This window comes from Pseudophryne corroboree, chromosome 9 (genome assembly GCF_028390025.1).
Source record: "Pseudophryne corroboree isolate aPseCor3 chromosome 9, aPseCor3.hap2, whole genome shotgun sequence".
NCBI classification, from domain to species: domain Eukaryota; kingdom Metazoa; phylum Chordata; class Amphibia; order Anura; family Myobatrachidae; genus Pseudophryne; species Pseudophryne corroboree.
Window position 1 is genome coordinate 453,718,028 of NC_086452.1, and position 26,744 is coordinate 453,744,771.

Here is a 26,744-nt window from a genome sequence, read left to right on the forward strand (position 1 = left end):
CATGGCAAAGCACCTCATCCCAAAAGTATGCAAAGCAATGTAACACAGGAAACGCCTGCGGGTCAGGCACGCCCGGACCACATGCGAGCACCGAGCTGGAATCATGAGGACATTGCTCTGCGCTGTGCAGGTCACAGAGAACCTTCAGCCAACATAAGGAGAGGTGAGGGAATTGTACTGGTTATTTCCATGATCTGTAGTCAACCATTACACCACGGTCAGCTCAGAGTCCAGCTTTACATCAGTCTGTGGGATGACATCCAGCTTCCGTCACACCCAAAGTACAGCTAGAGGACACCGCTCTACAGTGCAGCAAACACTCCCGCTCAGTATATACAGTAGGAGACCCAGCAGCAAGCATTGCATCGCATTTAGGGGGTAATTCACACCTGATTGCTAAGGTGCGTTTTTTGCATCCCTGCGATCAGGTATTCGCCGCCTATAGGGGAGGGGGTAAACGCTGTGCAGGGAAGCGATCGCATGTGCAGGAGAGCTGCACAAACAGAAGTTTGTGCAGTCTCTGCACAGCCCAGGACTTACTCTTCCGGTGCGATGATCGGGGCCGGAGCGGACGTCAAAAACATCCCTCCAAACTCCCGGTCCCTCCTGCGTTTCTCCGGACACTCCTCTAAAACGGTCAGTTGCCACCCACAAACGCCCTCTTCCTGTCAGTCACCTTGCGATCGTCCATGCGATCGCTTTGTACGCACCATCCCGTCGCTGCAGACCGACGCGCCTGCGCATTGCGGTGCATACGCATGCGCAGTTCAGACCCGATCACTCGCCGTGCGAAAACGCACAGCAGCGATTGGGTCTGAATTACTCACTGAGAACTGAAGCAATACTCAAGCTTGCCTTTGGAGATCACAAAAACCAAGGACATATCTGTCGCGGACAACTATAAATACAGCCACGACCAAGGCTAAGGAGAGGTTAATCTCCAGCCGTTTAGTCCCAGAATAGCTCGGGGTTGCGCTCCCGGCTTCCTGGGCAGTGGCTGTGACTGGCAGGATGCAGCATCACGTATTTCCACAACCCCATTTAGAACGTAGAAGTTTGTTTTGGTTTCTAAGAAACAAGGACGGCCAACACTGTACATGTCATGTCACAGGCATCTGGAATATCCCCCCGGCTTGTGTCCACACAGACCGTGCCCCCCCCCCCCCTTTATACACAATGCCGCAAATCTACTCAGCATCAAACATTAAACCAAAACGGCCGCAGGGCAAGTGTCAGAGCCTCGCAAACAGCAAGCGATACATATGGGGGAAATAATTCTGGGACTTTATACTAGATATGCAAAAACAAAGCGAGTGGGACTAGTTCCACGAACCCTGGGGAGCTGGTGGTGGCGCCTCTGTTGTTTAGTCTGGCCCCCCAGAAAGTCCTGGTACCGGCTGAACCATACCCGCCTCGGGATCCGGTCTGAAGATCGACAGTGTCTAGGTCGACAATGTTTAGGTCGACCACTATAGGTCGACAGTCACTAGGTCGACATGGATGGAAGGCCGACAGGGTTTCTAGGTCGACATGTGCTAGGTCGACATGAGTTTTTCACATTTTTTTCTTCTTTTTTTGAATTTTTTTCATACTTAACGATCCACGTGGACTACGATTGGAACGGTAAAGTGTGCCGAGCGAAGCGGTAGCGGAGCGAAGGCACCATGCCCGAAGCATGGCGAGCGAACGCGGTGCACTAATTTGGGATCCCGGTCACTCTACGAAGAAAACGACACCCAAAAAAAAAAAAATCCTCATGTCGACCTTTAGACCTGTCGAGCTAGAAACACTGTCGACCTAGTGACTGTCGACCTATAGTGGTCGACCTAAACAATGTCGACCTAGACACTGTCGATTTGATGAACCACACCCACCCGCCTCACCACCCTCTTCGGTGCCCCTCTGAAATACTAACCGGAGCACTGTTTTAACGCCTGCAACAGTCATCATTAGTATCCAAACATGCCGGGTGTAAGAGATCAGTCAGAAACCGGGGTCCCATCTCTCCGTCCACATGCTCCCCCGACACTCAACAGCCCGGACAGTTCCGTGTGCCCACAAGGTCTCTGCCTAGTTACCGCCCAATTCACGTAGAGAGTAGCATAATCAATGCAACCGCACTGGTACTCTCCGTCGGTGTGCCTGGGTCGACGCATGTGCCGTCACCAATTTCTATGCGCAGTATGCAGAAATCCGCAAAAACTACTTTCGTCCAACTCCGCACTCGCAGGTGTAGTGGACATTCCCCAACAACACTGAAGTGCAAAACTTAAGCCAACAGTGAACCAATCGCCAACCAAATAAAAACGGCTAGATGCTTTAAGTTCTACTTTACACCAATGAAATGAGAAAAAGAAAGCGCTCAGAACTTCGGATGCCTAGCTATCCCAAGCAGCTACCAGTGTGGGCGGAGAGGTCCTATAGCACATCATGGCCGATGACGTTCATTAGTCACAGACTTGACTTAAAAGGCTGTAACGCTCAGAGTGATGGAGACGGAGAGTTCTGTAATTGGAAAGGTCAGTGCAATTGGCCTTCAGTCCTCTCCCCGCTGCCCCACTTTAATAGCGTCCTCTGTCAGCCTCTTAGGACGACGGACGGATAGCTCTTCTCGCTCACTATTGACATGATAAATCTATGCTGCGTCATCGGAGGATTTATCCCCCAAGTCGCTCAAAAGCACAAAAGAATGGTTTGAAAGATGCGTCCTCAAAATAGTATGGAAATGGAGAGGCGGAAACCAATCAGGGGCCAGGAAAGCTGCACAATTACTCAGATCTATGCAAATTCAACGCTGTTTTACTGTCTTGTCAAGAGTCTCAATAAATATCTTGCAGACGACGGGCGTGCGGTGCAGGCGGAGGTGGAGCGCGGCACAAGCGCCGACTACTCTGTCATTTTAGAGACTCGGTGTCTCTTAAGTCCTCATTGGCATTCCACGGGTACATGGAAATAAACAAAATCAGGGCTTTTACAATCAAATTGCCTGTTTAGGCTGGAATATTGATTTCACGTTAATACTGAACAACACCTTCAGAGAATGCAATCTCTATAAGCACTTTCTTCACACTCTGCATTCTAGGGGCAAAAATCCACAAAGCTGCACATGAAGGTTCATCTATACTTCTCTAATTGGCTGGTTTATCCAAGTTCTTTGGATCTTTTGATCCCTTAAGGGTATTTGCAGAATCACAAGGACAAAAACCTACAATAAGATCATTAACAAACCAAAAATACCACTCAGAGCTGCTCGCAGCAGTCTCCAATATATCTGGGGATACGTTATAAGCTTGTTGGATATTTTAGATAAAAATAAGTCCGGTACGGCAAGAGTTGAACACCACAGTGCTGGTTAAAATGAACCTACTATCAGGGAAGGCGGCCATTTTGTCGACTGTCATGACAACAGACAATTTACCGAGGTACTTTGCACCTATTTCATCTTCTGCAACTTGCAAAGTAAGGGCATTACAAAGTAACAAGCCTGTCGCTGCATTAAATGTACACCTGAACTCTAACTACAGATGTGTTGTCAAACAATATGGCTGCAGTTGCCGCAAACATCCTCTCTCGGAGCGCAGAGCATCTTTTGGCGAAATGCGCGTCTAAATTGATGCGACAGAACCGCTTCACAAGACTCCACTGATTAATTTGATGTGCGACACTTGTATATCTGTGTGCGACAGAGTCTGAACCTGTTTACGAAATGTTACGATGCAGTGGCCACGGCTTTTTTTTCCATGCCAAATTCCGTTGTGCTTCGTATAGAGATTCCGACCCCATCGTTCAATGTTATACAAGTATCACATATCTGATAAATTAATGCAGACTAAGTGAGGCGTACTTGTGTTCTTTTTGTGCGTCCTCTGCAAGAAAAGCCTCCAGAGGGGTGGTCACTTCAGGCTTCACGTCACTAGGCCCCCATCCCGGCAAAATGACTGTCTGTAAATGGTCATGTTTCACATCATGTAGCCCCACCCCCGTATACGCCGCCTCAATTCCTCTGATTATCTTCACATCCTGCCCGCTTCACTAGGAAGGGGCGGGATGCGGGAGACCCTCCTACTCTTTGAGGTGGGCGGGGGACTACCTGAAAAATTGTTGAGTCTTCCGCAACTTCTGGGAGAGTAAAGGTGAGACACACTGGCCAATATATCGCGGGACCGTCGGCCAGTGTGTACGGCCGATATGTCTGTGAACTCCGTCGTTCACAGACATATCACGACAGCCCAGCAGCACGGCCACCGGCCAATATATCTACCGATATACTGGCGCATCGCTATGTGTGTACAGGCGACCAGCCGGCCGCCTGTACACATGCTGCGGCGGCTGGCGGTGATTGACAGCTGAACTGGGCGGGCGTGTGTACACGCCCGCCCAGTTCATGACGTCAGTCCCCGACGGATCGGGCAATGTGTATGCTGAACACACTGCTCGATCCGTCCATAGATATATCTACCGATCAATTGATCTGCAGATATATCTACCAGTGTGTACCCACCTTAAGAAAGTAGGGAATTAAGTTGTTTTGTCGCATCACATTGTAATTAAGACGCACATTCGAGTGAAAACATGGCGGATCACTCGCGCCGCATGGAGTACTGAGGCTAGGAGTGTGAGGACTCAGCTATAGAAACTATAACAAAAAACCAGAAAGCACGTCTTCGTGTCTGAGCCAAAAACACGTATTCAAATCTTTTCAACACGTTCTGATTAAACAAATGTTATTAAAACCATCAGTATGACTTTACAATAACGGCAAAAACAAAACCGCTCGGTTAGAACCGCCATACGATGAGTCTCATTACAGGGTTAGACATATAAACATTTTTTTTTTTCTTAAATGTTGCAGAGGATTATAAGATTTATAACGAGGGACAGAAGACTCCCAGCAAAATACGACATTCCTGCCTCAGCCGCCCACTGAGTAAACATCATTCCTTACACTATACATAATACTGTAACACTATCCGTCCCAAGGTTCTGCATCAGAGCCGGGGGGTAACCTGCGGCTCCTCATCTACTAAGGAACTACAGTCCCCAGCATGCCATGACATAGGCACCGAGAGCGCAACAAACAATGACTTCAATAAAAAGAACGCTAAAGTATATTGTTACTTTACATAGGAGGAAATAGGCCTAAAAAGAGATGTGAAATAAGGATACAAAGCAACAATAACATAATGATCAGATGACAGGAATATCGGACGGATGTCAGAAGATCTGAAAAACAACAGTAATAGGTTTTGTTGTGGTAAAAAAGGAAAGGTCCAGATTTATCAAGCCTTGGAGAGTACTAAAGTGCACGGTGATAAAGTACCAACCAATCAGCCCCTAGCTGCCATGTTACAGGCTGTGTTTGAAAAATGACAGTTAGAAGCTAATTGGTTGGTACTTTATCACCGCGCACTTTACCACTCTCCAAGGCTGGGACGAGGGCTACTTGGGCACAACTGCAGCACAAGACTGGGGCGAGGGGTACTCGGGCACAGCTGCAGCACAAGGCTGGGGGGCGAGGGCTACTCGGGCACAGCTGCAGCACAAGACTGGGGCGAGGGCTACTCGGGCACAGCTGCAGCACGAGACTGGAGTGAGGGCTACTCGGGCACAGCTGCAGTACAAGACTGGGGCGAGGGGTACTCGGGCACAGCTACAGCACAAGGCTGGGGCGAGGGGTACTCGGGCACAGCTACAGCACAAGGCTGGGGCGAGGGGTACTCGGGCACAGCTGCAGCACAAGACTGGGGCGAGGGGTACTCGGGCACAGCTACAGCACAAGACTGGGGCGAGGGGTACTCGGGCACAGCTGCAGCACAAGACTGGGGCGAGGGGTACTCGGGCACAGCTGCAGCACAAGACTGGGGCGAGGGGTACTCGGGCACAGCTGCAGCACAAGACTGGGGCGAGGGGTACTCGGGCACAACTGCAGCACAAGGCTGGGGCGAGGGGTACTCGGGCACAGCTGCAGCACAACGTTGGGGCGAGGGGTACTCGGGCACAGCTGCAGCACAACGTTGGGGCGAGGGGTACTCGGGCACAGCTGCAGCACAAGGCTGGGGCGAGGGGTACTCGGGCACAGCTGCAGCACAAGGCTGGGGCGAGGGCTACTCGGGCACAGCTGCAGCACAAGGCTGGGGCGAGGGCTACTCGGGCACAGCTGCAGCACAAGGCTGGGGCGAGGGGTACTCGGGCACAGCTGCAGCACAAGGCTGGGGCGAGGGCTACTCGGGCACAGCTGCAGCACAAGGCTGGGGCGAGGGGTACTCGGGCACAGCTGCAGCACAAGGCTGGGGCGAGGGGTACTCGGGCACAGCTGCAGCACAAGGCGGGGGCGAGGGGTACTCGGGCACAGCTGCAGCACAACGTTGGGGCGAGGGGTACTCGGGCACAGCTGCAGCACAAGGCTGGGGCGAGGGGTACTCGGGCACAGCTGCAGCACAACGTTGGGGCGAGGGGTACTCGGGCACAGCTGCAGCACAAGGCTGGGGCGAGGGGTACTCGGGCACAGCTGCAGCACAAGGCTGGGGCGAGGGGTACTCGGGCACAGCTGCAGCACAACGTTGGGGCGAGGGGTACTCGGGCACAGCTGCAGCACAAGGCTGGGGCGAGGGGTACTCGGGCACAGCTGCAGCACAAGGCGGGGGCGAGGGGTACTCGGGCACAGCTGCAGCACAACGTTGGGGCGAGGGGTACTCGGGCACAGCTGCAGCACAAGGCTGGGGCGAGGGGTACTCGGGCACAGCTGCAGCACAACGTTGGGGCGAGGGGTACTCGGGCACAGCTGCAGCACAAGGCTGGGGCGAGGGGTACTCGGGCACAGCTGCAGCACAAGGCTGGGGCGAGGGGTACTCGGGCACAGCTGCAGCACAACGTTGGGGCGAGGGGTACTCGGGCACAGCTGCAGCACAAGGCTGGGGCGAGGGGTACTCGGGCACAGCTGCAGCACAAGGCGGGGGCGAGGGGTACTCGGGCACAGCTGCAGCACAACGTTGGGGCGAGGGGTACTCGGGCACAGCTGCAGCACAAGGCTGGGGCGAGGGGTACTCGGGCACAGCTGCAGCACAACGTTGGGGCGAGGGGTACTCGGGCACAGCTGCAGCACAAGGCTGGGGCGAGGGGTACTCGGGCACAGCTGCAGCACAAGGCTGGGGCGAGGGGTACTCGGGCACAGCTGCAGCACAACGTTGGGGCGAGGGGTACTCGGGCACAGCTGCAGCACAAGGCTGGGGCGAGGGGTACTCGGGCACAGCTGCAGCACAAGGCGGGGGCGAGGGGTACTCGGGCACAGCTGCAGCACAACGTTGGGGCGAGGGGTACTCGGGCACAGCTGCAGCACAAGGCTGGGGCGAGGGGTACTCGGGCACAGCTGCAGCACAACGTTGGGGCGAGGGGTACTCGGGCACAGCTGCAGCACAAGGCTGGGGCGAGGGGTACTCGGGCACAGCTGCAGCACAAGGCTGGGGCGAGGGGTACTCGGGCACAGCTGCAGCACAACGTTGGGGCGAGGGGTACTCGGGCACAGCTGCAGCACAAGGCTGGGGCGAGGGGTACTCGGGCACAGCTGCAGCACAAGGCTGGGGCGAGGGGTACTCGGGCACAGCTGCAGCACAAGGCTGGGGCGATGGGTACTCGGGCAAGTGCTATAATACAGTGTACTGACCTGGGATAAGCTAAGAGGTAAACTCACGGGGGACAGGGAATACAGAGAAAGAAGCTACTACTAGGAGACATAAGAGGTGACGTTAGGGTGGAACAGAGGAGAGTAAAGGAAGGAGATTACAGACAAGTGTTGAGAAATAAAGAATAGGGAATATGTCTGAATTTTAGAAGAAAAAAATCTCTCAAAATAACTTCACAGTCACCTTCTCCTGAACCCGGCCTCAAATCACAGGCAACCTTCACTCCCAGCGATAGGGGCCAGCCATCTAATCCGCCGAGATCAGACTTTTTATTAAACGATAATTCATTTTTAATTGCAGGCACCACGGAAGGCTGCGGAGTCACAGAGACAGAACTGGCGCACACCTTCCACCCCCACCGCTACCTCCTGCTCACCACACTCCGGAGATCATGTCTGGAGGAGAACTGCGGCCAGGTAATTAAGATGAAGAGTTTGACATGTAAGTTCATTTGTTTATCAGCGCAACATACTGCGGCCCTTATTATTCTGTGCTCATCATTACACATGCATATAGTGCTGAGAACTGTAACACCACCAGGCTAAAGGGGACATTTACTAAGCAGTGATAAGAGCGGAGAAGTGAGCCAGAGGAGAAGTTGCGCCATCAACCAATCAGCAGCTCTGTATAATTTTATAGTATGCAAATTATAGATGTTACTTCAATGCTGATTGGTTGCCATGGGCAACTTCTCCACTGGCTCACTTCTCCACTCTTATCACTGCTTAGTAAACGTACCCCTTAGTGTTATACCCATCTAACCGGACCGCTAACCTATAGCTTCCCCGCTGCAGCAGCCTGCTTTCCATGCTAGAACTTGTAGTTCAACAACCAGACCGCTACTGCACACCTCTCGACTTTTTATGAGGTAAAACTGGGACAATAGCATACAGGCAAGCATGTAGCGCCCCCGAACAATGCCCCATTCCATTCCCTAAAAGCACCCTGTACCCCATTCACCATCGCCCTCCTCTCTCTGCCTACATTAAGCCCTGTTGGGAGGTATGCTGCAGGTGGTTCATTTCTGATCTATACCATACACAGCTGGGGGTGACACGAATAACGGAAGGCGGCATCATGGAGACGTAGCTTTCACACAGAGGGGGCAGCCATTTTGTGAGGGTCAACCTACAATCAGGAGAAAGCAGTGCCTCAGATATCAGACATCGCACCAGCGGTAGTTGTACTGGAATACCAGTCACCAATGTCCCTTTATTACTGCCAACACCACTTAGATTGTAAGCTCATTTGGGTAGAGCCATGAACCAGAATAACCGTGACTGAGGTTTCACCAACAATGATCTCATGTTACTGTGGGAGCTCGTTCCATATGTGTCTACATCTGGGTCACGTTAATGCCGACATCCCATGTTATGTAACCCAATATGCAGGTGGGCTGGAGAGGGGCCAGCTCCTCGCCTGTAAGGGGGTCTAGTACCCCCAGGAGCTACAGGAAACACACACGGACGTCATGGCTCCCTCCCGCTCCCTTTCTTCTCAGGCTCCATCTCATCTATAGCCTGCTGAATCCTTTATTACCAACACATATGGTCATCTGCGGACGCTGGGAGAGGCTGTCAGGGAGACAAGCGGAATAATGGCAGAGAATACAACCAGGAAATATTCCCCCGGATTGGCTATAGACACATCATTAATCACTGCTGAATTGCAGCCTCTTTTCCCAGCGGTTCAGAAGGTCCCTTCCATGTAATGCATAGATAACAGCCGGTCTGGTGCTGCCGGCATTTCTGGGCGCAGGTAGTCTGAATGCAGAGAGACCGCCTTAACACTGTCATAACCAGAACCTCCAGCTCTTTAAGGGTTAACGCCTATCTGTCACTGGGACGTGCCTCACTCCTCAGACATGTGACAAGTTCATAGGCTGCGTGTTGGTCCACCCTGCAAAATGGCTGCAGTTGTGGTCAGTGTACCCCATTCTGTCACAGTTACAAGATGGCCTAGCAATCGCCAGGCCTTAACCTAGAGAGCACTCGTCTACTATTACTGGTCCACGGAGAATGATAGGAGATGGCAACAAGCAAGATGTGGCTTTCTGCCGCCTACTAACCCAATAAATGAGGATGCACCGGTAAGGAAGAGGTTAACCCCTTTCTCCCCACTGCAGCACAAGTCTTCCTAGGAGTGAGAAGGTTAAGGATGTTCAGTCGGCAAGGACAGCTGTGTCCCTTCCGACCTTCCCCCTCCTCATTGCTGTCAGTCACCATATACTCAACCAACAACCCCAGGACAGAGCTGACCTATATATTGTGCAGTAGGGAGGGAGCGCTCAGGGAGAGATGCAGGCTTCATGAGGGGAAGGGGCAGGGGGTTATATATGGAAGAAGTACCCCAGTGGCTTCAAATCTAATCACATTATTTCTCATACACGAAACAAACAACTCTAAACCAGTCTTGTCCAATGCACGCCTGCTAAATATAGGAGAGGCCCATTAGTGGCCTAGTGTAGGCACGGGATATATATACAGCCGGTGCCCAGCAGCAGGACATAGGAGAGGCCCATTAGTGGCCTAGTGTAGACACAGGATATATATACAGCCGGTGCCCAGCAGCAGGACATAGGAGAGGCCTATTAGTGGCCTAGTGTAGACACAGGATATATATATATATATACAGCCGGTGCCCAGCAGCAGGACATAGGAGAGGCCCATTAGTGGCCTAGTGTACACACGGGAGATATATACAGCCGGTGCTCAGCAGCAGGACACAGGAGAGGCCCATTAGTGGCCTAGTGTAGACACGGGATATATATATATATATATACAGCCAGTGCTCAGCAGCAGGACATAGGAGAGGCCCATTAGTGGCCTAGTGTAGACACGGGATATATATATACAGCCAGTGCCCGGCAGCAGGACATAGGAGAGGCCCATTAGTGGCCTAGTGTAGACACGGGATATATATACAGCCGGTGCCCAGCAGCAGGACATAGGAGAGGCCCATTAGTGGCCTAGTGTAGACACAGGATATATATATATATACAGCCAGTGCTCAGCAGCAGGACATAGGAGAGGCCCATTAGTGGCCTAGTGTAGACACAGGATATATATATATATACAGCCAGTGCTCAGCAGCAGGACATAGGAGAGGCCCATTAGTGGCCTAGTGTACACACGGGAGATATATACAGCCAGTGCCCAGCAGCAGGACATAGGAGAGGCCCATTAGTGGCCTAGTGTACACACGGGAGATATATACAGCCGGTGCTCAGCAGCAGGACATAGGAGAGGCCCATTAGTGGCCTAGTGTAGACACAGGATATATATATATATATATATATATATACAGCCGGTGCCCAGCAGCAGGACATAGGAGAGGCCCATTAGTGGCCTAGTGTAGACACGGGATATATATATATACAGCCAGTGCCCGGCAGCAGGACACAGGAGAGGCCCATTAGTGGCCTAGTGTAGACACAGGATATATATATATATATACAGCCAGTGCCCAGCAGCAGGACATAGGAGAGGCCCATTAGTGGCCTAGTGTAGACACAGGATAGATATATATATATATATATATATACAGCCGGTGCCCAGCAGCAGGACATAGGAGAGGCCCATTAGTGGCCTAGTGTAGACACGGGAGATATATATATATATATATATATACAGCCAGTGCTCAGCAGCAGGACACAGAAGAGGCCCATTAGTGGCCTAGTGTAGACACGGGATATATATATATATACAGCCAGTGCTCAGCAGCAGGACACAGGAGAGGCCCATTAGTGGCCTAGTGTAGACACGGGATATATATATATACAGCCAGTGCTCAGCAGCAGGACACAGGAGAGGCCCATTAGTGGCCTAGTGTAGACACGGGATATATATATATACAGCCAGTGCCCGGCAGCAGGACATAGGAGAGGCCCATTAGTGGCCTAGTGTACACACGGGATATATATACAGCCGGTGCTCAGCAGCTGCGGTATTATATATATATATATATATATATATATATATATATATACACACACATACATACATATACACACTGTATCACGATCATTGAAAAAGACATGAGCACATGTGCTTAAGTTTCGCTTCCCATCACTTCGCCTGTGAGACCAGGAGGGCCGTTTCCCCGAGAGCCGTAACCTGAACCCAGACAGAACCAGTTTATCAAGGAACAGTAACTGGAGAACTTTCCATAACATTGGAACAGTGAATTATGATGGCCTGTATTCAATGGCTCGCGTCACACTCAGACTTTACTTAAAATCATCGTAATAACATGGACAGGATTCTACATAATTAAGCAAATGAATCTCCTAGTAGGTCCAATAATCACACTTGACACAGATACCATGGATCATAGTAACTATTTCCCTCTTACACCAGAACAACAACAACTCTCTATCACGCTAATACATTTATATAACAGTGTGCTCAATACAACATAATACATGACTTCTGATATCTCAGCGGATTTGTACTACGGAATCTGGCTGTAAAACCCATGAGGTACACTTATACCAAACAGAAGCATCGCAACTGGAAGACAGCGCAACACACGGATATCAGAGTCACGCATCCAGCACTCTTACCTCTGACATGTTCACTCGGCCTTCCTGGAAGGAGCAGTCCGCTGCGTTGTGGGTACACACGTGCCGGTACTTGCACCAGTGGCAAGGGTAGGATCCATTCACACAGGAGAGGCAGCTGTAGAAGGGGAAAGGTTAGTGGTCAACTAGTAAGGGGAGAATCTCCACCTGCCCTCCCCACACATGCTCAGATTATATCCGGACTATGGGGGATATTTACTAAGCAGTGATAAGAGCGGAGAAGTGAGCCAGTGGAGAAGTTGCCCCATCAACCAATCAACAGCTCTGAATAATTTTATAGTATGCAAATTATAAATGTTACTTCAGTGCTGATTGGTTGCCATGGGCACTTCTCAACTGGCTCACTTCTCCACTCTTATCACTGCTTAGTAAATGTACCCCTATATCCTTAGGACGTGTATAGACCAGAGGTAACAACTCCCAAATTCATTTATTCATTTAAAAAAATAGCCTGCAAAAATCTAGGAAATTTTGCAACTGTGCAAAAAATGTCTAAAACGCCACAATCCACCTAATCTGTCCCTAGAATAATGGGTTTTAAATAACGTATTTTAAATGATTACTTTTCTGTAGCTGATACGGCCGGGACAGGAATAAAAGGTGGAAAAAGACCCACAAATTTCTTTGAGCCGAATGCAACTTTTCCTGAAGTTTTAAAGCTGTTTATCTCCCCGGTGGAGACGCATTAGGCGCCGCTACGCTTAATAGCGATGTGAGAAGGACTGATCCGCTTGCACAGATACTAGCCAATGAAGTAGGAAAATCCAATTAAAATGCCAGTCATTCACCTTTCTTTCTCGCAAACCTGGGCAGCTTTATCTGGTGCTACGCTTCAGATGGCAGGCGTCACGCAATAGGAATTTCAGTCTACGCCGCCTCTCGTGCTTCTCAGCTGCGCCCCAGACAAAGCCGGTGCTACGTACCAGCGATGTACCTCTTGTTCGGCTTCGATGGGTGGTTTCCTTTTTATTTCCCCCCCGTAAGTTCACTAAACCCCGCACTGCATGTCTGTTCCAGTATTTGAATATGTAGATACCATTAGTCATTTTAATAGAAGCGGATATAATTTTATTTACACTGGAGACTCTTTAAATGAACGGCCTTGACATTTGGTAAATGCGTTCGTTTAACTAATACGTTGTAGCTATTAGGCAAAGTAAATGGAGAGTTAATAAAAAGATGCATTTATAGCTGGGAACGTTCTCCGCGCGGCTCGGAGTCTGTGGAAGCTCAGTGAAGCCGACACGGGGGAGTGGGGGATGCTCGCTAACCTTTAAATAAATACCCTTGGAGAAAAAAAAGAAATATGAAAAAGATAAAAAGCAAAGTGCAGAGTCAATGGTATTTACATAGCACCCAACAACCGATATAAACAACACATAACTAAAGCAAAATGAGGCCGAACCCGTACGGATGCTCTGCAAAGCTGCGGCACTAGTTATATCATAAAATAATAATATTAAAATAGGGTTGGTAGAACACAATCCTTACCCAAGAGGAGGAAACAAGAAGAGGATTGTAGATATCCAAAAGAGAAGAAGAAAGGGGATTTATATTCCGTATCCCGGATGCTAGGTCAAGAATTTGTTTTTGTATGAATTTTTCTGGCGTTCTAGCAATAATACGCTTAGGTGGAAACGTCTTCATGTTGCAGTTTGCTTTGTAACAGTCATAAGAAGCGCCGATGAGATGGTGACACAATGAGGCCACTTGACGGCCAGCGTACACAGGGAGAGGTCTAATAAAGCTTGATGAGAGATAAAGTAGCAACCAATCAGCTCCTAATATTATTCTAACAGCCAATAACATGACAATTAGGAGCTGATTGGCTGGTACTTTATCATTTACCGTATATTTTATGCGAGGACATAAACGTGACGCAAATCCGTACAGTAGGTGGGACGAGATGGGTGAACAAAACCAAGGCGGATGATTGTAACATGACATAATCGATTAGGAATATTATGGCACAAGTGGCATGAGATACTAGAGCATTGCTCTCAGGTGATCCTTCACAGAACGTTTTGCATACTAGGTGAAGGTACAGGGTAGAGAATTCCAGAGGTAGTTGGGGAAGAAGGGGAGGGGGGAGGACGAATGAGAAAGAGTGTTCCAGAAGCAGGTAGAGGCACTGGAAGAGAAAGGCAGTCGAGGCTACCAGAGTGAAGTTGAAGAACTGGAACTGACCAGAGACTGCAGAAGGGAATATGTAGGGATGAGAGGAATGGGTGAGGGCTTAGAGGTGAAGAGGTCACGGTGGGAATTGTATTGTAGAGAAATATGAATCAGCAAAGAGAGGAAGCTGCAGTGGAACTGATGCGAGGAAGATCAATCATGCCGCACTGAAGGATCGACTGAAGGGGATACTGTTTCACAAAATCTATACTTCTTTTGGTGCCAAAAATATGAATGCTACAGTATAATATTCTTTCACTGGGGAGGAGAGAAAATGAAACCTATGTTTCTGCCATTTTGTGGGCCGAAACCAATATTCTCCAACTGACCATGAAGTAGCGATTCCCCGAGGCATGAGACACTTTTGTGCCTCAGCAATGTCATAACTTCCTAGTGAATCGATAGGCCGAAGACCCTCAAATGACCAACGGCATGGCGTGCGAGCGTCAGGCAGGCTCCAATAACTCGCAGTGCTCCAGTTCCCAAGCAGAGAGATTTGCAGTGTGGCAAGAATTCAGCCATTAGAGCTATTTCCGCTGCTCTCAATTACATTATGGATCCAAAGAGAAGGAGGACATAAGATCACCGGCACAAGAGCTCTCAGCACCTCCAGGTTGCTGCATAACGAGCTGTTAAGTGCAATCTGTAAATACTGCTCTTTAATAAAGCCGATTCTTGGTGTCAATTAGCATGCGTGACTGCCAACAATAATAAGCAATTAGCTCGACCACTGAAGTTCATATTCATTTGTCTACGAGGTAATGGAGTATCTCACCCATGCAGAAGACCCAAACGCTTCCAAGAGTGCAGAGAAATTGGAGGGATCCTATTGGTCGTTTAAATGTCAACAGGCGGAATGAATCGTCAGCTCAGCTCTGGGATAATTGTTCTTTTTCCTGTGGTGCTCGGGGCTGCAGATCTTACTCCTGACTGCAATTCACTTCATTCCGGATATGGCGAGATATACGTTCTATTTGTGCGCAAACAAATCCCATACAGCGCAATTTGAATATATACAAAAAAAAACTAAAAAGGCATCGCAATGGAATATGTACAATTTAACCACCGGTGATAACACAGTGCTACAAGAAGAAAGGAAGGCTCTTTAAAATTTGAAATAAATGGTGAAATAAAAATGAGGCATTGATCCCTCGTTTCCCAGACAGTTTGGAAGAGGAAAATAGACAACGATTCAATAACCTCTTTGACGTGTTAGTAGATCACAGCCAAAGACGTCACACCCTCTGTTCTAATAATATAAACCAGTCAAACATTGGGCTTTTTGTCTTTCGCCTGTGAGGGTCAATTCTCGTACCCAACACAGATAAGATCTTGGCTGAAATCGTTAACAAACCACAGGGAAATTGCATATATGCTAATTATCAGTCACCACATGACATTCCCCCGCAACTCTGACGTTTGAACTCTGACAATCTTCTTTCGGACAAACAGCACTCTATATTCTCTACCGAGCTCGTGTTTCTTCCACATCAGAGCACTACGGGATAAATCGCTCTCCCAAAATCATTTGAATACTCAAACACGCACATCGTAGGGGCAATCTGAGTGCACCTTTGGAACAATCGAACCTGTTGGCCGGAATCAGGGAAGCTACTACAGAACATCTTCCCTGGTAGCGAAGGGGAACCTCCTCCTACATTGCCCAGCGCAGCTCACTGCCAGCAACGGGTACAAATTACAGGAGATTCAGCATGGTCCAAGCAAAGGCCACCTATAAAGTCTTCATCGGTGGATTAGGCCATTGGAGTGGTCCATTTAGCAGCCACTTTGCACAACTAATACAGCGCATTTATTTCTGGGCATAGAAAACACAATGACGCAAAACACATAGCAACCAGGCAGCCAATAAAGAAATCACAACCTTCTAACATAGCCGCATTAGTGTCAACACTGTTGTTCGGAGGGTAAAAACAAACTAGCTCCACAGTGGACATGGCCGGATGTGTGGCAAAAGACCAATTTTTGGCAATCTGGACTAGGAGAGATTGACCACAATAAATGAATGGATCATAAAAGATCAGCCGGAGCTCACAAAGCGTAATCAAGCCTTTGACAATGCACAGCAGAAGATTCAATGAAACGCGTAAGCTGCAACAATGGGACAGTTTTGTTTAAAGAGAATACAATTAATCTATCAAATCTGCCGGCGTATGGGCAGTTCAAACGATGACCTAGCAATCTCCACCATTACGTCAGAAGAAACTGGCCGTTCAATAAAATCCTCATCTTTATTCATGCCACAGAGAAAGACCATTTCAAAAACGCGTGATGGCACAGCAGTAGCATAAGGACTGACAGCATAAATGGGAGCACGACTGGACAAATGGCTATCAATACTAGCGCTGTCCTCCAATGGTAGTTCTTTGGTGGCCAACTGTCACTTCAGGCTCACCTGAAGTACTAAAAGAAATCCCGAGACAAAAAGTCACGTCCCAGTCTGCAGCTGCGCAGAAAATCTGCCACAAATTCTTAGATGAAACAGGAATTGCATTCACGTACGAAACGATCCAGACTGGCAAGGGGAAAGCGGCGTATCCTCTAGAGTGGCAAGAAAAAGTACGGCCGGAAACTTTGTAAACAGCCAGAAATTATTTAAAAATGGAATATAAATTACAGTCGTACACAGAGATCTGCATTTTAAATTCAAGAGATTTTTTTTTTGCTTTCCAATTCCCTCTCCGAGTTGCACTTTAATATGTCAAGGTAGGACTGTCTCTGCGGAGACCCGTACCGGAGCCCGAAGTTCCCCTTCCAGCGAGACATGCAACAGCAGACATTCAAAAGCGATTAAATATAAATTTGCTGTACGCAAAAGACATAGTGAAAAAAAAAAACACACATACACACACAGCCACATTGACGAAATATTTAATTAAGCTGCTTGAAAAAAAGAAATTCATTTCCACATCTTCACTGCAGCTCTTCCCTCGTTTCAGAATGAAAAGCCTTTAGTTTTACCTACAAACATGTTAATTGGCGTACTCTTTATGCAAATTTATGCAGTTTGATTTCAGCGACGGATATTAATTTAAAGGCTGCGCAGAGCCGTCGCTCTCTGGTGAGCTTGGAAGGTAGGTGTGTGTGTGGGGGGGGGGGGGGGGACTGATCGGCTGAACTCTTAGGCTTAGAGTAATCCTGCTGGTGCCAAAAAGTTTAAAATGAGCGCTTCCGATACTACGTCTCTCCTGCAGAAAGTTCTAGGAGCAAAACTCAAGTGTCACCCGAGAACCGAGTTACGAGGCAAAAAGAATTCTGTCAACGCCACAGTCAGCCATGTTTGTGACTCCTCCCTGGACAATAGCAGACTCCTGGAACGTTCCCTGTATATCTGTGAACTCTGTGACTCTCTCTTCTGTACAAGGTATCCCGTACTTCACGTCTAAGGTGCGATGTGTTGCAGCAGTAGAGAGCGCAACACTTGCGTTTGCATAGATAACAAGCTCAGAGTTCCACAGGCTGCGCTACTTTAGGACACATCAAATGTCAAGGCCCTTTTCTCAAAGCCTGATGGACAGGCGATGGCACACACTGCACGAGGGAGAGCGGGGAGAAAACTGTCTGCAGGCCACAAAGAGTTAACATAAGGCAGAAGGGCCCTTCATAGCGTCCCAGGGGCCCCACACTGCCAGAGACGGATCCTGAAGCAGCCCTGGTTTAAAGAGAGATAGAATGTCAGGTCTGTTTTACATAGGTAATATAGGTTCCATCAAACGTTACACTACAAAACAGGCAGCTGACTCCTGCAAGTCAGATACGCCTGCAGCTAGCATTTACTGTACAAGACTCATCCACAAAAGGCAGCCGGAGCAAGAGAAGTTTCCATTAGCAAATCTCCAATAAAGGAGCCAGTGGAAAGGAGAATGACACACAGAACATACATGATTATAAAGCAACAGCTGTACAGACGCTTTGCTCCCTCCCAACTCAAGAGGGTCCCCCGGAGCTATCCGGTGCCCTTTTCTCTAAACACCATGCAGGCACGTTCCGTTACACCATAAATGGGCACGGAGATCGCAGCGCAGGCTGTGCCTGCCAGCCGTAGGGTGCATGAAAAGCACATCCTATGGAAAAGGCGGATTTGTCCTTGCTATAAGGACATCAATTGCTGGAATGTGCCCCAAAGCAAACGTAAGAAGCAAAGGGCCCTGTTCTCTACCGTTTCTTGCCAGCATCCATTAGAAGAATGTTATGAGAACAAGGCTCGGAATTATCAGTAACATTCCCTAGTTCCTACCCAGTGTTATTCTTATGATACATTCATTTTCTGAGTCCAACTTTCACATTATTTATCCAGGTTTTAGAAATATTTTAGAAGTGATTCTTGTTTTGTGGCAAACTAGCTGGCTACTGTTCTTCGTTCATTTTTGCTGCTAGGGGTCACTGTTTTCTTTTATTGCCTATTAGCAAAACCCATCGAATACAGAGTATAGGCCCAGATTTATCAAGCCTTGGAGAGTGATAAATTGCACGGTACAGTACCAACCAATCAGCTCCAAACTGTCATTTTTCAAACACAGCCTGTAACATGACAGTTAGGAGCGGATTTCTGCATTACCCGATTTTGCGCTAATAACTCTGTCTGCTCCTGCTCCACTGTGCTGGGACAACGGACAGTAACACGGAGGCCTGCGACCTCGCCATTGTGCCTGATGCCACAGCGAGTATATGAGGGCGCAGGACTCCCCTGTCTGACAATCAGCAAGGGAATTTCAGCCAACATAAATAACCATCGGCCCTGTAACCTGAAGAGTGTAGGAGTTTGTGCAGCTTTATTAGGATATCCTGCTTGAGAGCTTTTGGGAAATACCATTCAAAAAGTTTGTGAACTTACCAGGTAAATAAAAAACGAAAGCAAAAAAATAATACAAAATTATAAAGCGTAGCCTCTAAGATTACTACGCATAGAACGGCAGCAGACGGAAATAAATCAGTAACATGCACGATATTGCATCATAAATGCAGGATTAACACTTACGACTGGTGGACGCTGCAGTTGTAGAACACAAAGTCCACGCTGGCAAACTTCTTCCAGGTTTCTTTGGACTTAAGATAAAGTTTAACCACTCTCTTGTCCCCTGAAAAACAAACGTTACCATATTACACACATTCTGCTTCACAGCCTAATGCCACTTCCCTTCTCCGATCAGTGTATACGACCGTGACACAAGGAACGGCGTCATCTCTCCTTTAGGAGAATGCAAACTATCAGCGCACTAGGTAGGGTGACATCACCAAGGCTTTAGTGACATCACTGGCTTATAGTAAAATGACAGGCTGCATTCACATTGTCAATATGGGGGTCACACCCACATCAGTGGTTCCTAGCGCAAGTGGTGCTTGTGAATGGAGACGGCAAGACCAGACGTTCTCCAAGACAAAATGACGTTCATGGATGAAGCCTTTTGTGGCATTTTCACAACACGTCTTGTGCAAATGAACGTGAAAAAAAGTGGCACCCTAGTTGCACAATGCCAATAATAATTGCTGCAAGTGTCAGTGTTTTCATGCCCCCTCTGTCTTGGTGGCATGTCGCGACCCATTGCTCTGCCGTGAATTTCTTCGCAGAGAATTATAGCACAATGGTTAAACTTGGGATTTAGCAGAAGGATTAAGAATGAGGGGGGTAATACGTACTGAGAAACAGAAGAGGCTTCTGTTCTCAAACAAAAAAATACGGCTCTTTAAAACAGAATTAAAGCAGAGAGCATCGGAGCTGAGTAGGTGGTTTCTGCCAGACTGGGTACTATTGTTGTGCGACTGAAGCAGCTATTTATGAAGTTGGGATCAGGGCAGCGTACAGTCCGGCCCCTCCCTTCTCTGGCCCGAGAGGCGCTGACGCCTGTGGTTACTTAAGCTGCGTCATGTGCAAGATCTGACCCTTGTCCGATGGGCGGGCTTCGCATTGCAATGGCTACGTCCTCCCACACATCGGACGGCTGCCCTTCATTTGCAATGTGCAGAAATATAAACAGAGGCGCACAAGTTACAGGGCATCAAACTGCAGGTTGCCTTTAAATACCACCTACCCCTTGTATACAGTGTAAGCAGCCATTCTGCAGACAGTATCAATAGTAATAACACTGTAGCCTATCAACATAATTGGGAGAAAATAGGATTTTGGTACTTACCGATAATCCCTTTCTCCAATTCTATAGGGGACACTGGAGCATATAGACAATGGGGGTATAGACGAGTGGATAATTGGAGCCTGGCACTTTAAGTTTTTTCAGGAGCTGGCTCCTCTCTCTCTAGATCTCTCCAAGCCAAGTTTAGATTAGTGCCTCAAGGAGTCATAGTAATTATAAACGTGGGGACCAGAATGGGGAACCTGAGCGCACAACTCACGGTACTCTGCAGAGTGAATGGTCAATGCATTCTCACTGCTGTCACACTACTTCATGCAGAGTACTAGAAAGAGTACCCCCCTCCCCCACCTTTTCCTCCTTAACCGCCGTTCACTTTTTTTTGAAGATACAAACTTTATTTAAAATGGACTACAGTGAGATATTAGGAAGCTGCTCTTCTCTTGTGGCAATTCTCACAGACTGCTGCCCGTCTATTCACCAGGGCATGGCGGAATCACTATGCCGTAACGTGACGTCACTAGTTCATACGGGGCACACGAGCCGAATATTGACCCAGCTCCAATAAGAAGGCTGCAACTGCAGCGTGTGGGTGTTAATTACATTATAAAATGGGGGGGGGGACACAAATTTGGTCAGGTTTAAAAAAAAAAAATCTAACTAGCATTTATACAGGAAACGTTCAGATAATATTCCAAGGACTTGTAACCCGTCACATTCTACTAGAGGTTTATACAGAGAAAGCAGAGTCACGGGACCGTCGCCTCGTCAGTGCGAGGCTGCGGCAGCTGCACGCGTGACGCCCGGTTTGTGCGATGACGCTGGCGAGCTCACCCTGGCCTCGTGTGATGGGGATCACGTCCCTGGCGGAGGGAGAACTGCAGTAGATCTTTCCTTCCTCGATGTGTCCTTCCATCTCTGTGAAATCCTCAAACGAGCAGTTCACCCCAGCAGAGAGGTCAGGGACATTCCAGGCTTGTAAAACCATCTGCAACGCATACAAACAAGCCTCAAAATCATGCAACACAAGGGTTTTCTTTACAGCGTTTTAATCATGGAGACAATGTTGTTGTTTTTGTTATCACGCCAAAATGTAAAAGTCGTTCTCTGTAGTTTGGGGAAGACTGCAGTCACATTAGAACGTCACAGAAAGAGACATAATGAGGGCTAAATAACGCAAGATGAGTGCAACACAGGAGTCCGTCCTATGTACCGTCACTGCCCAGGCTTATGTCGCCTCATGTGACACCACTACAGGTAGAGCAGAGCTAAGTGCAGATTCTCCAGTGCACCAATCAAATCACACCAGAGTTCTAACCATTAATGCCAAAAACGGTGCAAGTATCTTAGTGGTGTTCACTGCAGAGACAAAGGCAGCAATAAAAGCCGCTCCACCTGCATCAAAAGGTGTAAGAATAGCTTTGAGTCATTATTTCACTCACCAGGACCTCCGACATGGTGACAGAGATGTTTCTGGGGTGTACAGTAAGTTGGACACATTGCCGCTGGTCGGTGGTGAAGCGGTGAAGCTCATCTGCCCGCTCGCATTTGTCTTTCCGAGAACACCTGCAATATATAGATGAATGATGTTATAATATATAGATCCTACTTCATACACATTATACAGCTATGGTCCCGGGGGCCACAGATGCTGAAAGTCTAATAACTGCTGCAATGTAATAGATGGTGTTGAATTCAGCCTGAACTCGCAGTTATACATCATCTGATCACACAAAACAATGTATGACATTCCTAAAGGACAGCACAGTGGTTAGCTTGCTGCCTCGCAACTCTGAGGCTCTATTTGAAGATTGCATATTCTCACCGTGTTTGCGGCGGTTTTCGCCACACTACATAAAATATACTGGTAGGTTAATTGGCCCTCGTTAGTATATGTGTCCATGTTATAGGGAATATAGAGTGTAAGCTCCACTGGGGCAGGGGCTGAATTACTAGATGCTCTATGTACAGGGCTGCGTAGTATGTGTGCGCTATATTAGTAAGGATTAATAAATAAGTAACATAAAAGTACAGGCTCTTGTGTGTAATGTTTGGGGGAGCTTCTTCAGACAGGTGACGGAGCACGCAGTGAGGTGGGACTCGTGCTCGGCTGGAGAGCTGACAGCTGAGAGCGCAGAGGAGAGCCAGTGTCTCAGACTGACAGCTCTCCTGTCCCAAACATCCGACGAGATCCTCTCACCCTGCGGCTGGAACGTCCGTTCGCTGCCCGGCTGGACACATGAAGCGCTGCATGCTGCCAATGACAGACAAGCCTCATACCTTAGAGGATTATCAGCTCCGCAGCTGCCAAACCTGTCCGCCCGTCTCTCAGAGCTTAGGAAAGCTGACGGGTAACCGCTCAGCTGCTGAACGTGCTCCATACGTCGGGTCTAACGAGCCACTTCGTACAGCGCAATATGGAATAAGGGGGCAGATGTATTAACCTGGAGAAGGCATAAGGAAGTGATAAAGAAGTGATAAGTGGAAGGTGATACACGCACCAGCCAATCAGCTCCTGTTAATTTACATATTGGAGCTGATTGGCTGGTGTGTTTATCACCTTGCACTTATCACTGGTTTATCACTTCCTTATGCCGTCTCCAGGTGAATACATCTGCCCCATTAAACCTTATTGTGGACGTGTGATGTGCAGCGGTTAGGACCTCTGCCTCACGTGGCTGGGGCATTCAGTTCTGATCTGCCCCCGGGTGCATCTGCGTGGGGTTTATAGGATATCTCCGTGTCCGTTTGGCCTTCCTCCGGCTGCTCAAATTTCCTCCCACGGTTCAAGAAAACACTGGCGGGAAGCTGGCTCCTGACCAAACAGGTCTGCGTGTGGTGAGTGGGTGTGAGCTGATGATGGGAAAATTAGATTGCAATCTCCGCGAGCGCGCCAATAGTGATGGATGTACCCGAGCCAGAGTCTTCCACCCTGCAGAATGTGCTATCTAAGGGATAAATGCAATAAGTGTCTTTTCAGACGTTGCCCTATTTTTGCTGAGACACCAACGTAAGAAGTGTAGTTTAGTCGCGGCCCCTTCTCCCTTTAAGACAGTGATAAAACCTGAGAGATCACATAAGACAGAGTAACTCCTAGACCGCCAACTGTCCACAGAGGTGCGGACAATAGGGGGGGGGATTCACACCTGATCGCTGAGCTGCTAACTTTGCTGTCCTGCATTCAGATATTCGCCGCCCCAGGGGGAGTGTATTTTCGCTGTGCAAGTGTGCGATGCTATGTGTACGCCGAGCTGCAAAAATCCGGTGTGTGCAGTGTGTGCGCAGCCCAGGACATACTCTTACAGTGTGATGAGAACGTGCTGATCAGGGCCGGAGAGGACGTCACACACCCGCCCTGACAACGCTTGGGAACGCCTGCGTTTTCCCTGACACTCCCAATAAATGCTCAGTTACCCCCCACAAACGGCCTCCTCCTGTCATCACCGTGCAAACGACCGTGCAAATTAAATTTTCGCATCATCCCGTCACTGACCGGCGATGCTCGTTGTTGATGGCTGAAGCGCGTGCGCATTGCGATGCATACGCAGTTATGACCTGATTGCCCGCTGTGCAAAAACACACCGCACCGATCAGATCTGAATCCCCCCCCTTTATTTACATCAATGCAATTGCATTAATACAAATAACAATACATTAACAACTGGACTCTTAGCCGTAACAATACAACAGTAATTAAATGACAGTAATGGTAACAATAACTTGCAATAAAAATGGTTGCGAGCTGGAATTGCTGTCACCGAGGTCTTCCTGCCAAGCGGCGGAGTGTGTGCAGAATGCCATATTTAGGGTTTATAGGAGGATTATATTTCTTTGTTCCGTGTAACGCTCCACAAGTGATGCGCGCTTGGCAGGGTCACTGGAAAACAAAGCTCGCCACCCGACTCCTAACCTGCGAGTGTATTGACATTGTGTCAATTGCCTCATCATCCACCGCCGCTGACAGCGGAGACTCTGCTGATTTAGGACAATCAAATCCCACTGGAAAGAGGGTAAAGCGTGTAAACAGCTCGCAGTAAAAGCCGTGCATCGCCGCCAGCCTGGAATACAAAGCCGGGCCCATTCAAAAGGGAATCCAAAGGCGCTAAATGCGGCTTGAGCGGGAGCGGAGGACTATAGGCGCTGGACTGCACTCCCAGCAGGACGCGCGGCTGAACTACAGCTGGACATTTCCGCCATGTAAGGAACTGCGAGGATTAAACAAAAATACCCCCCCCCAAAAAAAGTAGAAGAATTGGCCGCTGCAGACGTAGAAATGAAAAGTGACAATTGCAGCCGGGCTTATTGTGCGGACTTACTGCACATTTATTCCCTCCGTATATCAAGCTCGGTCTGCCGGAAGAAATACGTCCTACTGCTGAAAGCTGGAACTCCGTCTTCCCTACACCTGGCCTGATTACTGCGCCTCGCTCTGCAAGTCTCCGGGGGGCTCAGGAACCGGCTATGACCGCTCAGTGGGGGGGGAACAAGACCTATGCTATATAAAGCAGATGACTGAAAGGGGCTGTCACAGGCAGCGGGCGGAAGGCTCTCGCGCTGCCCCCATGGGGGTCTCCCGCAGGAGAAGTCATACTTACGTATTGTGTAGCACACACCAGCCGCAGTGAGGGTCACGGGAGCCCAGGCAGGTGTCACAGCTCTGGTACTGCTCGCAGCTCTCCACCGGCACACGGGTGACCTGAGACACAGAGACGTCATTCAAACACAGAGAGAAATTTCCCATACATCATCCTCACAGAGCCCGCCGGCCTACATCATCACACCCATGAAGTCTGGTCTAGGAAACTGCATTGCTATTAAAATGTAAATACAATTTACAGCATTTCCTCACAGAGGTTGCGCACAAGTGCGTAAAGAGCCGTACAATCTCGGCAGAACTTCATGCACTATCAGCATTGCGAAAATCCGTCCCTCGCGCCCCAACAGGTCATGTTTTCAGGATGTCTTTAATCATGCATAGGAGACTTAGTCTGCCTGGCTGGCTCGCTCATTATCCCACCTGTACCCACAGGCAGAAATCCTGAAAACATGACCTGTTGGGGCGGCGCAAGGACCGGATTTGAGAAACACTGCATTGCACCAACTACCATGACACTTCAATAACACGGTTACGTCACAACAAGCTTTAATAAGTACAGTGTTAGCGGATAGCGTGTTATGAAACAGGTTCCGGCGGGATTTCAGTGCGTTTTCCCCCGAATTTAATGCGGAAGATATAAGGCAAAACCAGCCATATAACAGACTGTTGCTTTATATTTAGCGGCACTCGTTTGGATCCAATCGGAACCCGTTTCATAGCCCCCATAAATACTACAGACTGAAGACTGACTTAAACTGAACCTGCCATAGAAAATAAGAGCTAAAATACTGTACAATACATCAAAAAGGAAAAATAAGGACATTTCTAAGATGAGATTAAAAAAAATTCAAGAAAAAACTGAACTACAGTATGCATTTACTAACATTTTAATAGAAAACACTCCCAACTTCATATCAACAAGCCAGGAGAGGAACCCCAACAGTTCTGCAAAATAATTACGGGCAATACGGAGCTTTACCACTATATAGCGAAACATTCATTCTTATCCTAAAACACATTTGTCCTGCATTGTTGACTGAGGACACAGGCCATTGCAATACATCATGTACACCAGTCACCTACAGAGAGACCGCCATTATGTCTCATCCAGCCAATTCCCAGAGTACCCCAGTGAGGTCACTGACCCCTGCGGCTGCATTACCAAGCCTACTGTAGATAGCAGGTCAGTGTCATGGAGCAATTAGTATTAAAGGCTCACTAATCAGATTGTTCTCAAATTTAAAGAGACAAAGTAGAGAAATAAGATACTAATAACCGTAATAAAACATTTTAAGATTATTACACCCATTTTTATCTTGTTCAATGCTCAACGCATGGCACAGAGATGTTGGTGAACTATAAATAACTAATTATTATATGTTTGCAGGAGTTTAAATATTTAAAAAAAAAAAAAAGTAATTCCACCATCTGGCCACAGGAGGCAGTGTCCCACTTAAGATATTGGGGGAGAGTTATCAAACCTTGGAGAGAGATAAATTACCAATCAGCTCCTGTCAAATTACAGGCTGTGTTAGAAAAATGAAAGGAGCGGATTGATTGGTACTTCATCTCTTTCTACTTTGATACATTTCCCCCCATTATGGAGA

At 48.4% G+C, this 26,744-nt stretch overlaps 1 protein-coding gene across 5 annotated transcripts in view; it reads right to left on the reverse strand.

Annotated features, from left to right (window-relative positions):
• Positions 1–26,744, reverse strand: part of PLXNA1 (plexin A1) — a 293,840-nt gene that overhangs the window by 81,718 nt on the left and 185,378 nt on the right. For all 5 annotated transcript variants that reach the window (XM_063941209.1, XM_063941212.1, XM_063941211.1 and 2 more), the window contains exons 5-9: positions 25,136–25,236; positions 21,983–22,106; positions 21,375–21,528; positions 19,433–19,532; positions 12,244–12,358 (exon numbers count right to left, since the gene is read on the reverse strand). In XM_063941209.1, coding sequence (XP_063797279.1) covers positions 12,244–12,358; positions 19,433–19,532; positions 21,375–21,528; positions 21,983–22,106; positions 25,136–25,236 — 594 coding nt within the window. The remainder of the gene's footprint in view (positions 1–12,243; positions 12,359–19,432; positions 19,533–21,374; positions 21,529–21,982; positions 22,107–25,135; positions 25,237–26,744) is intronic.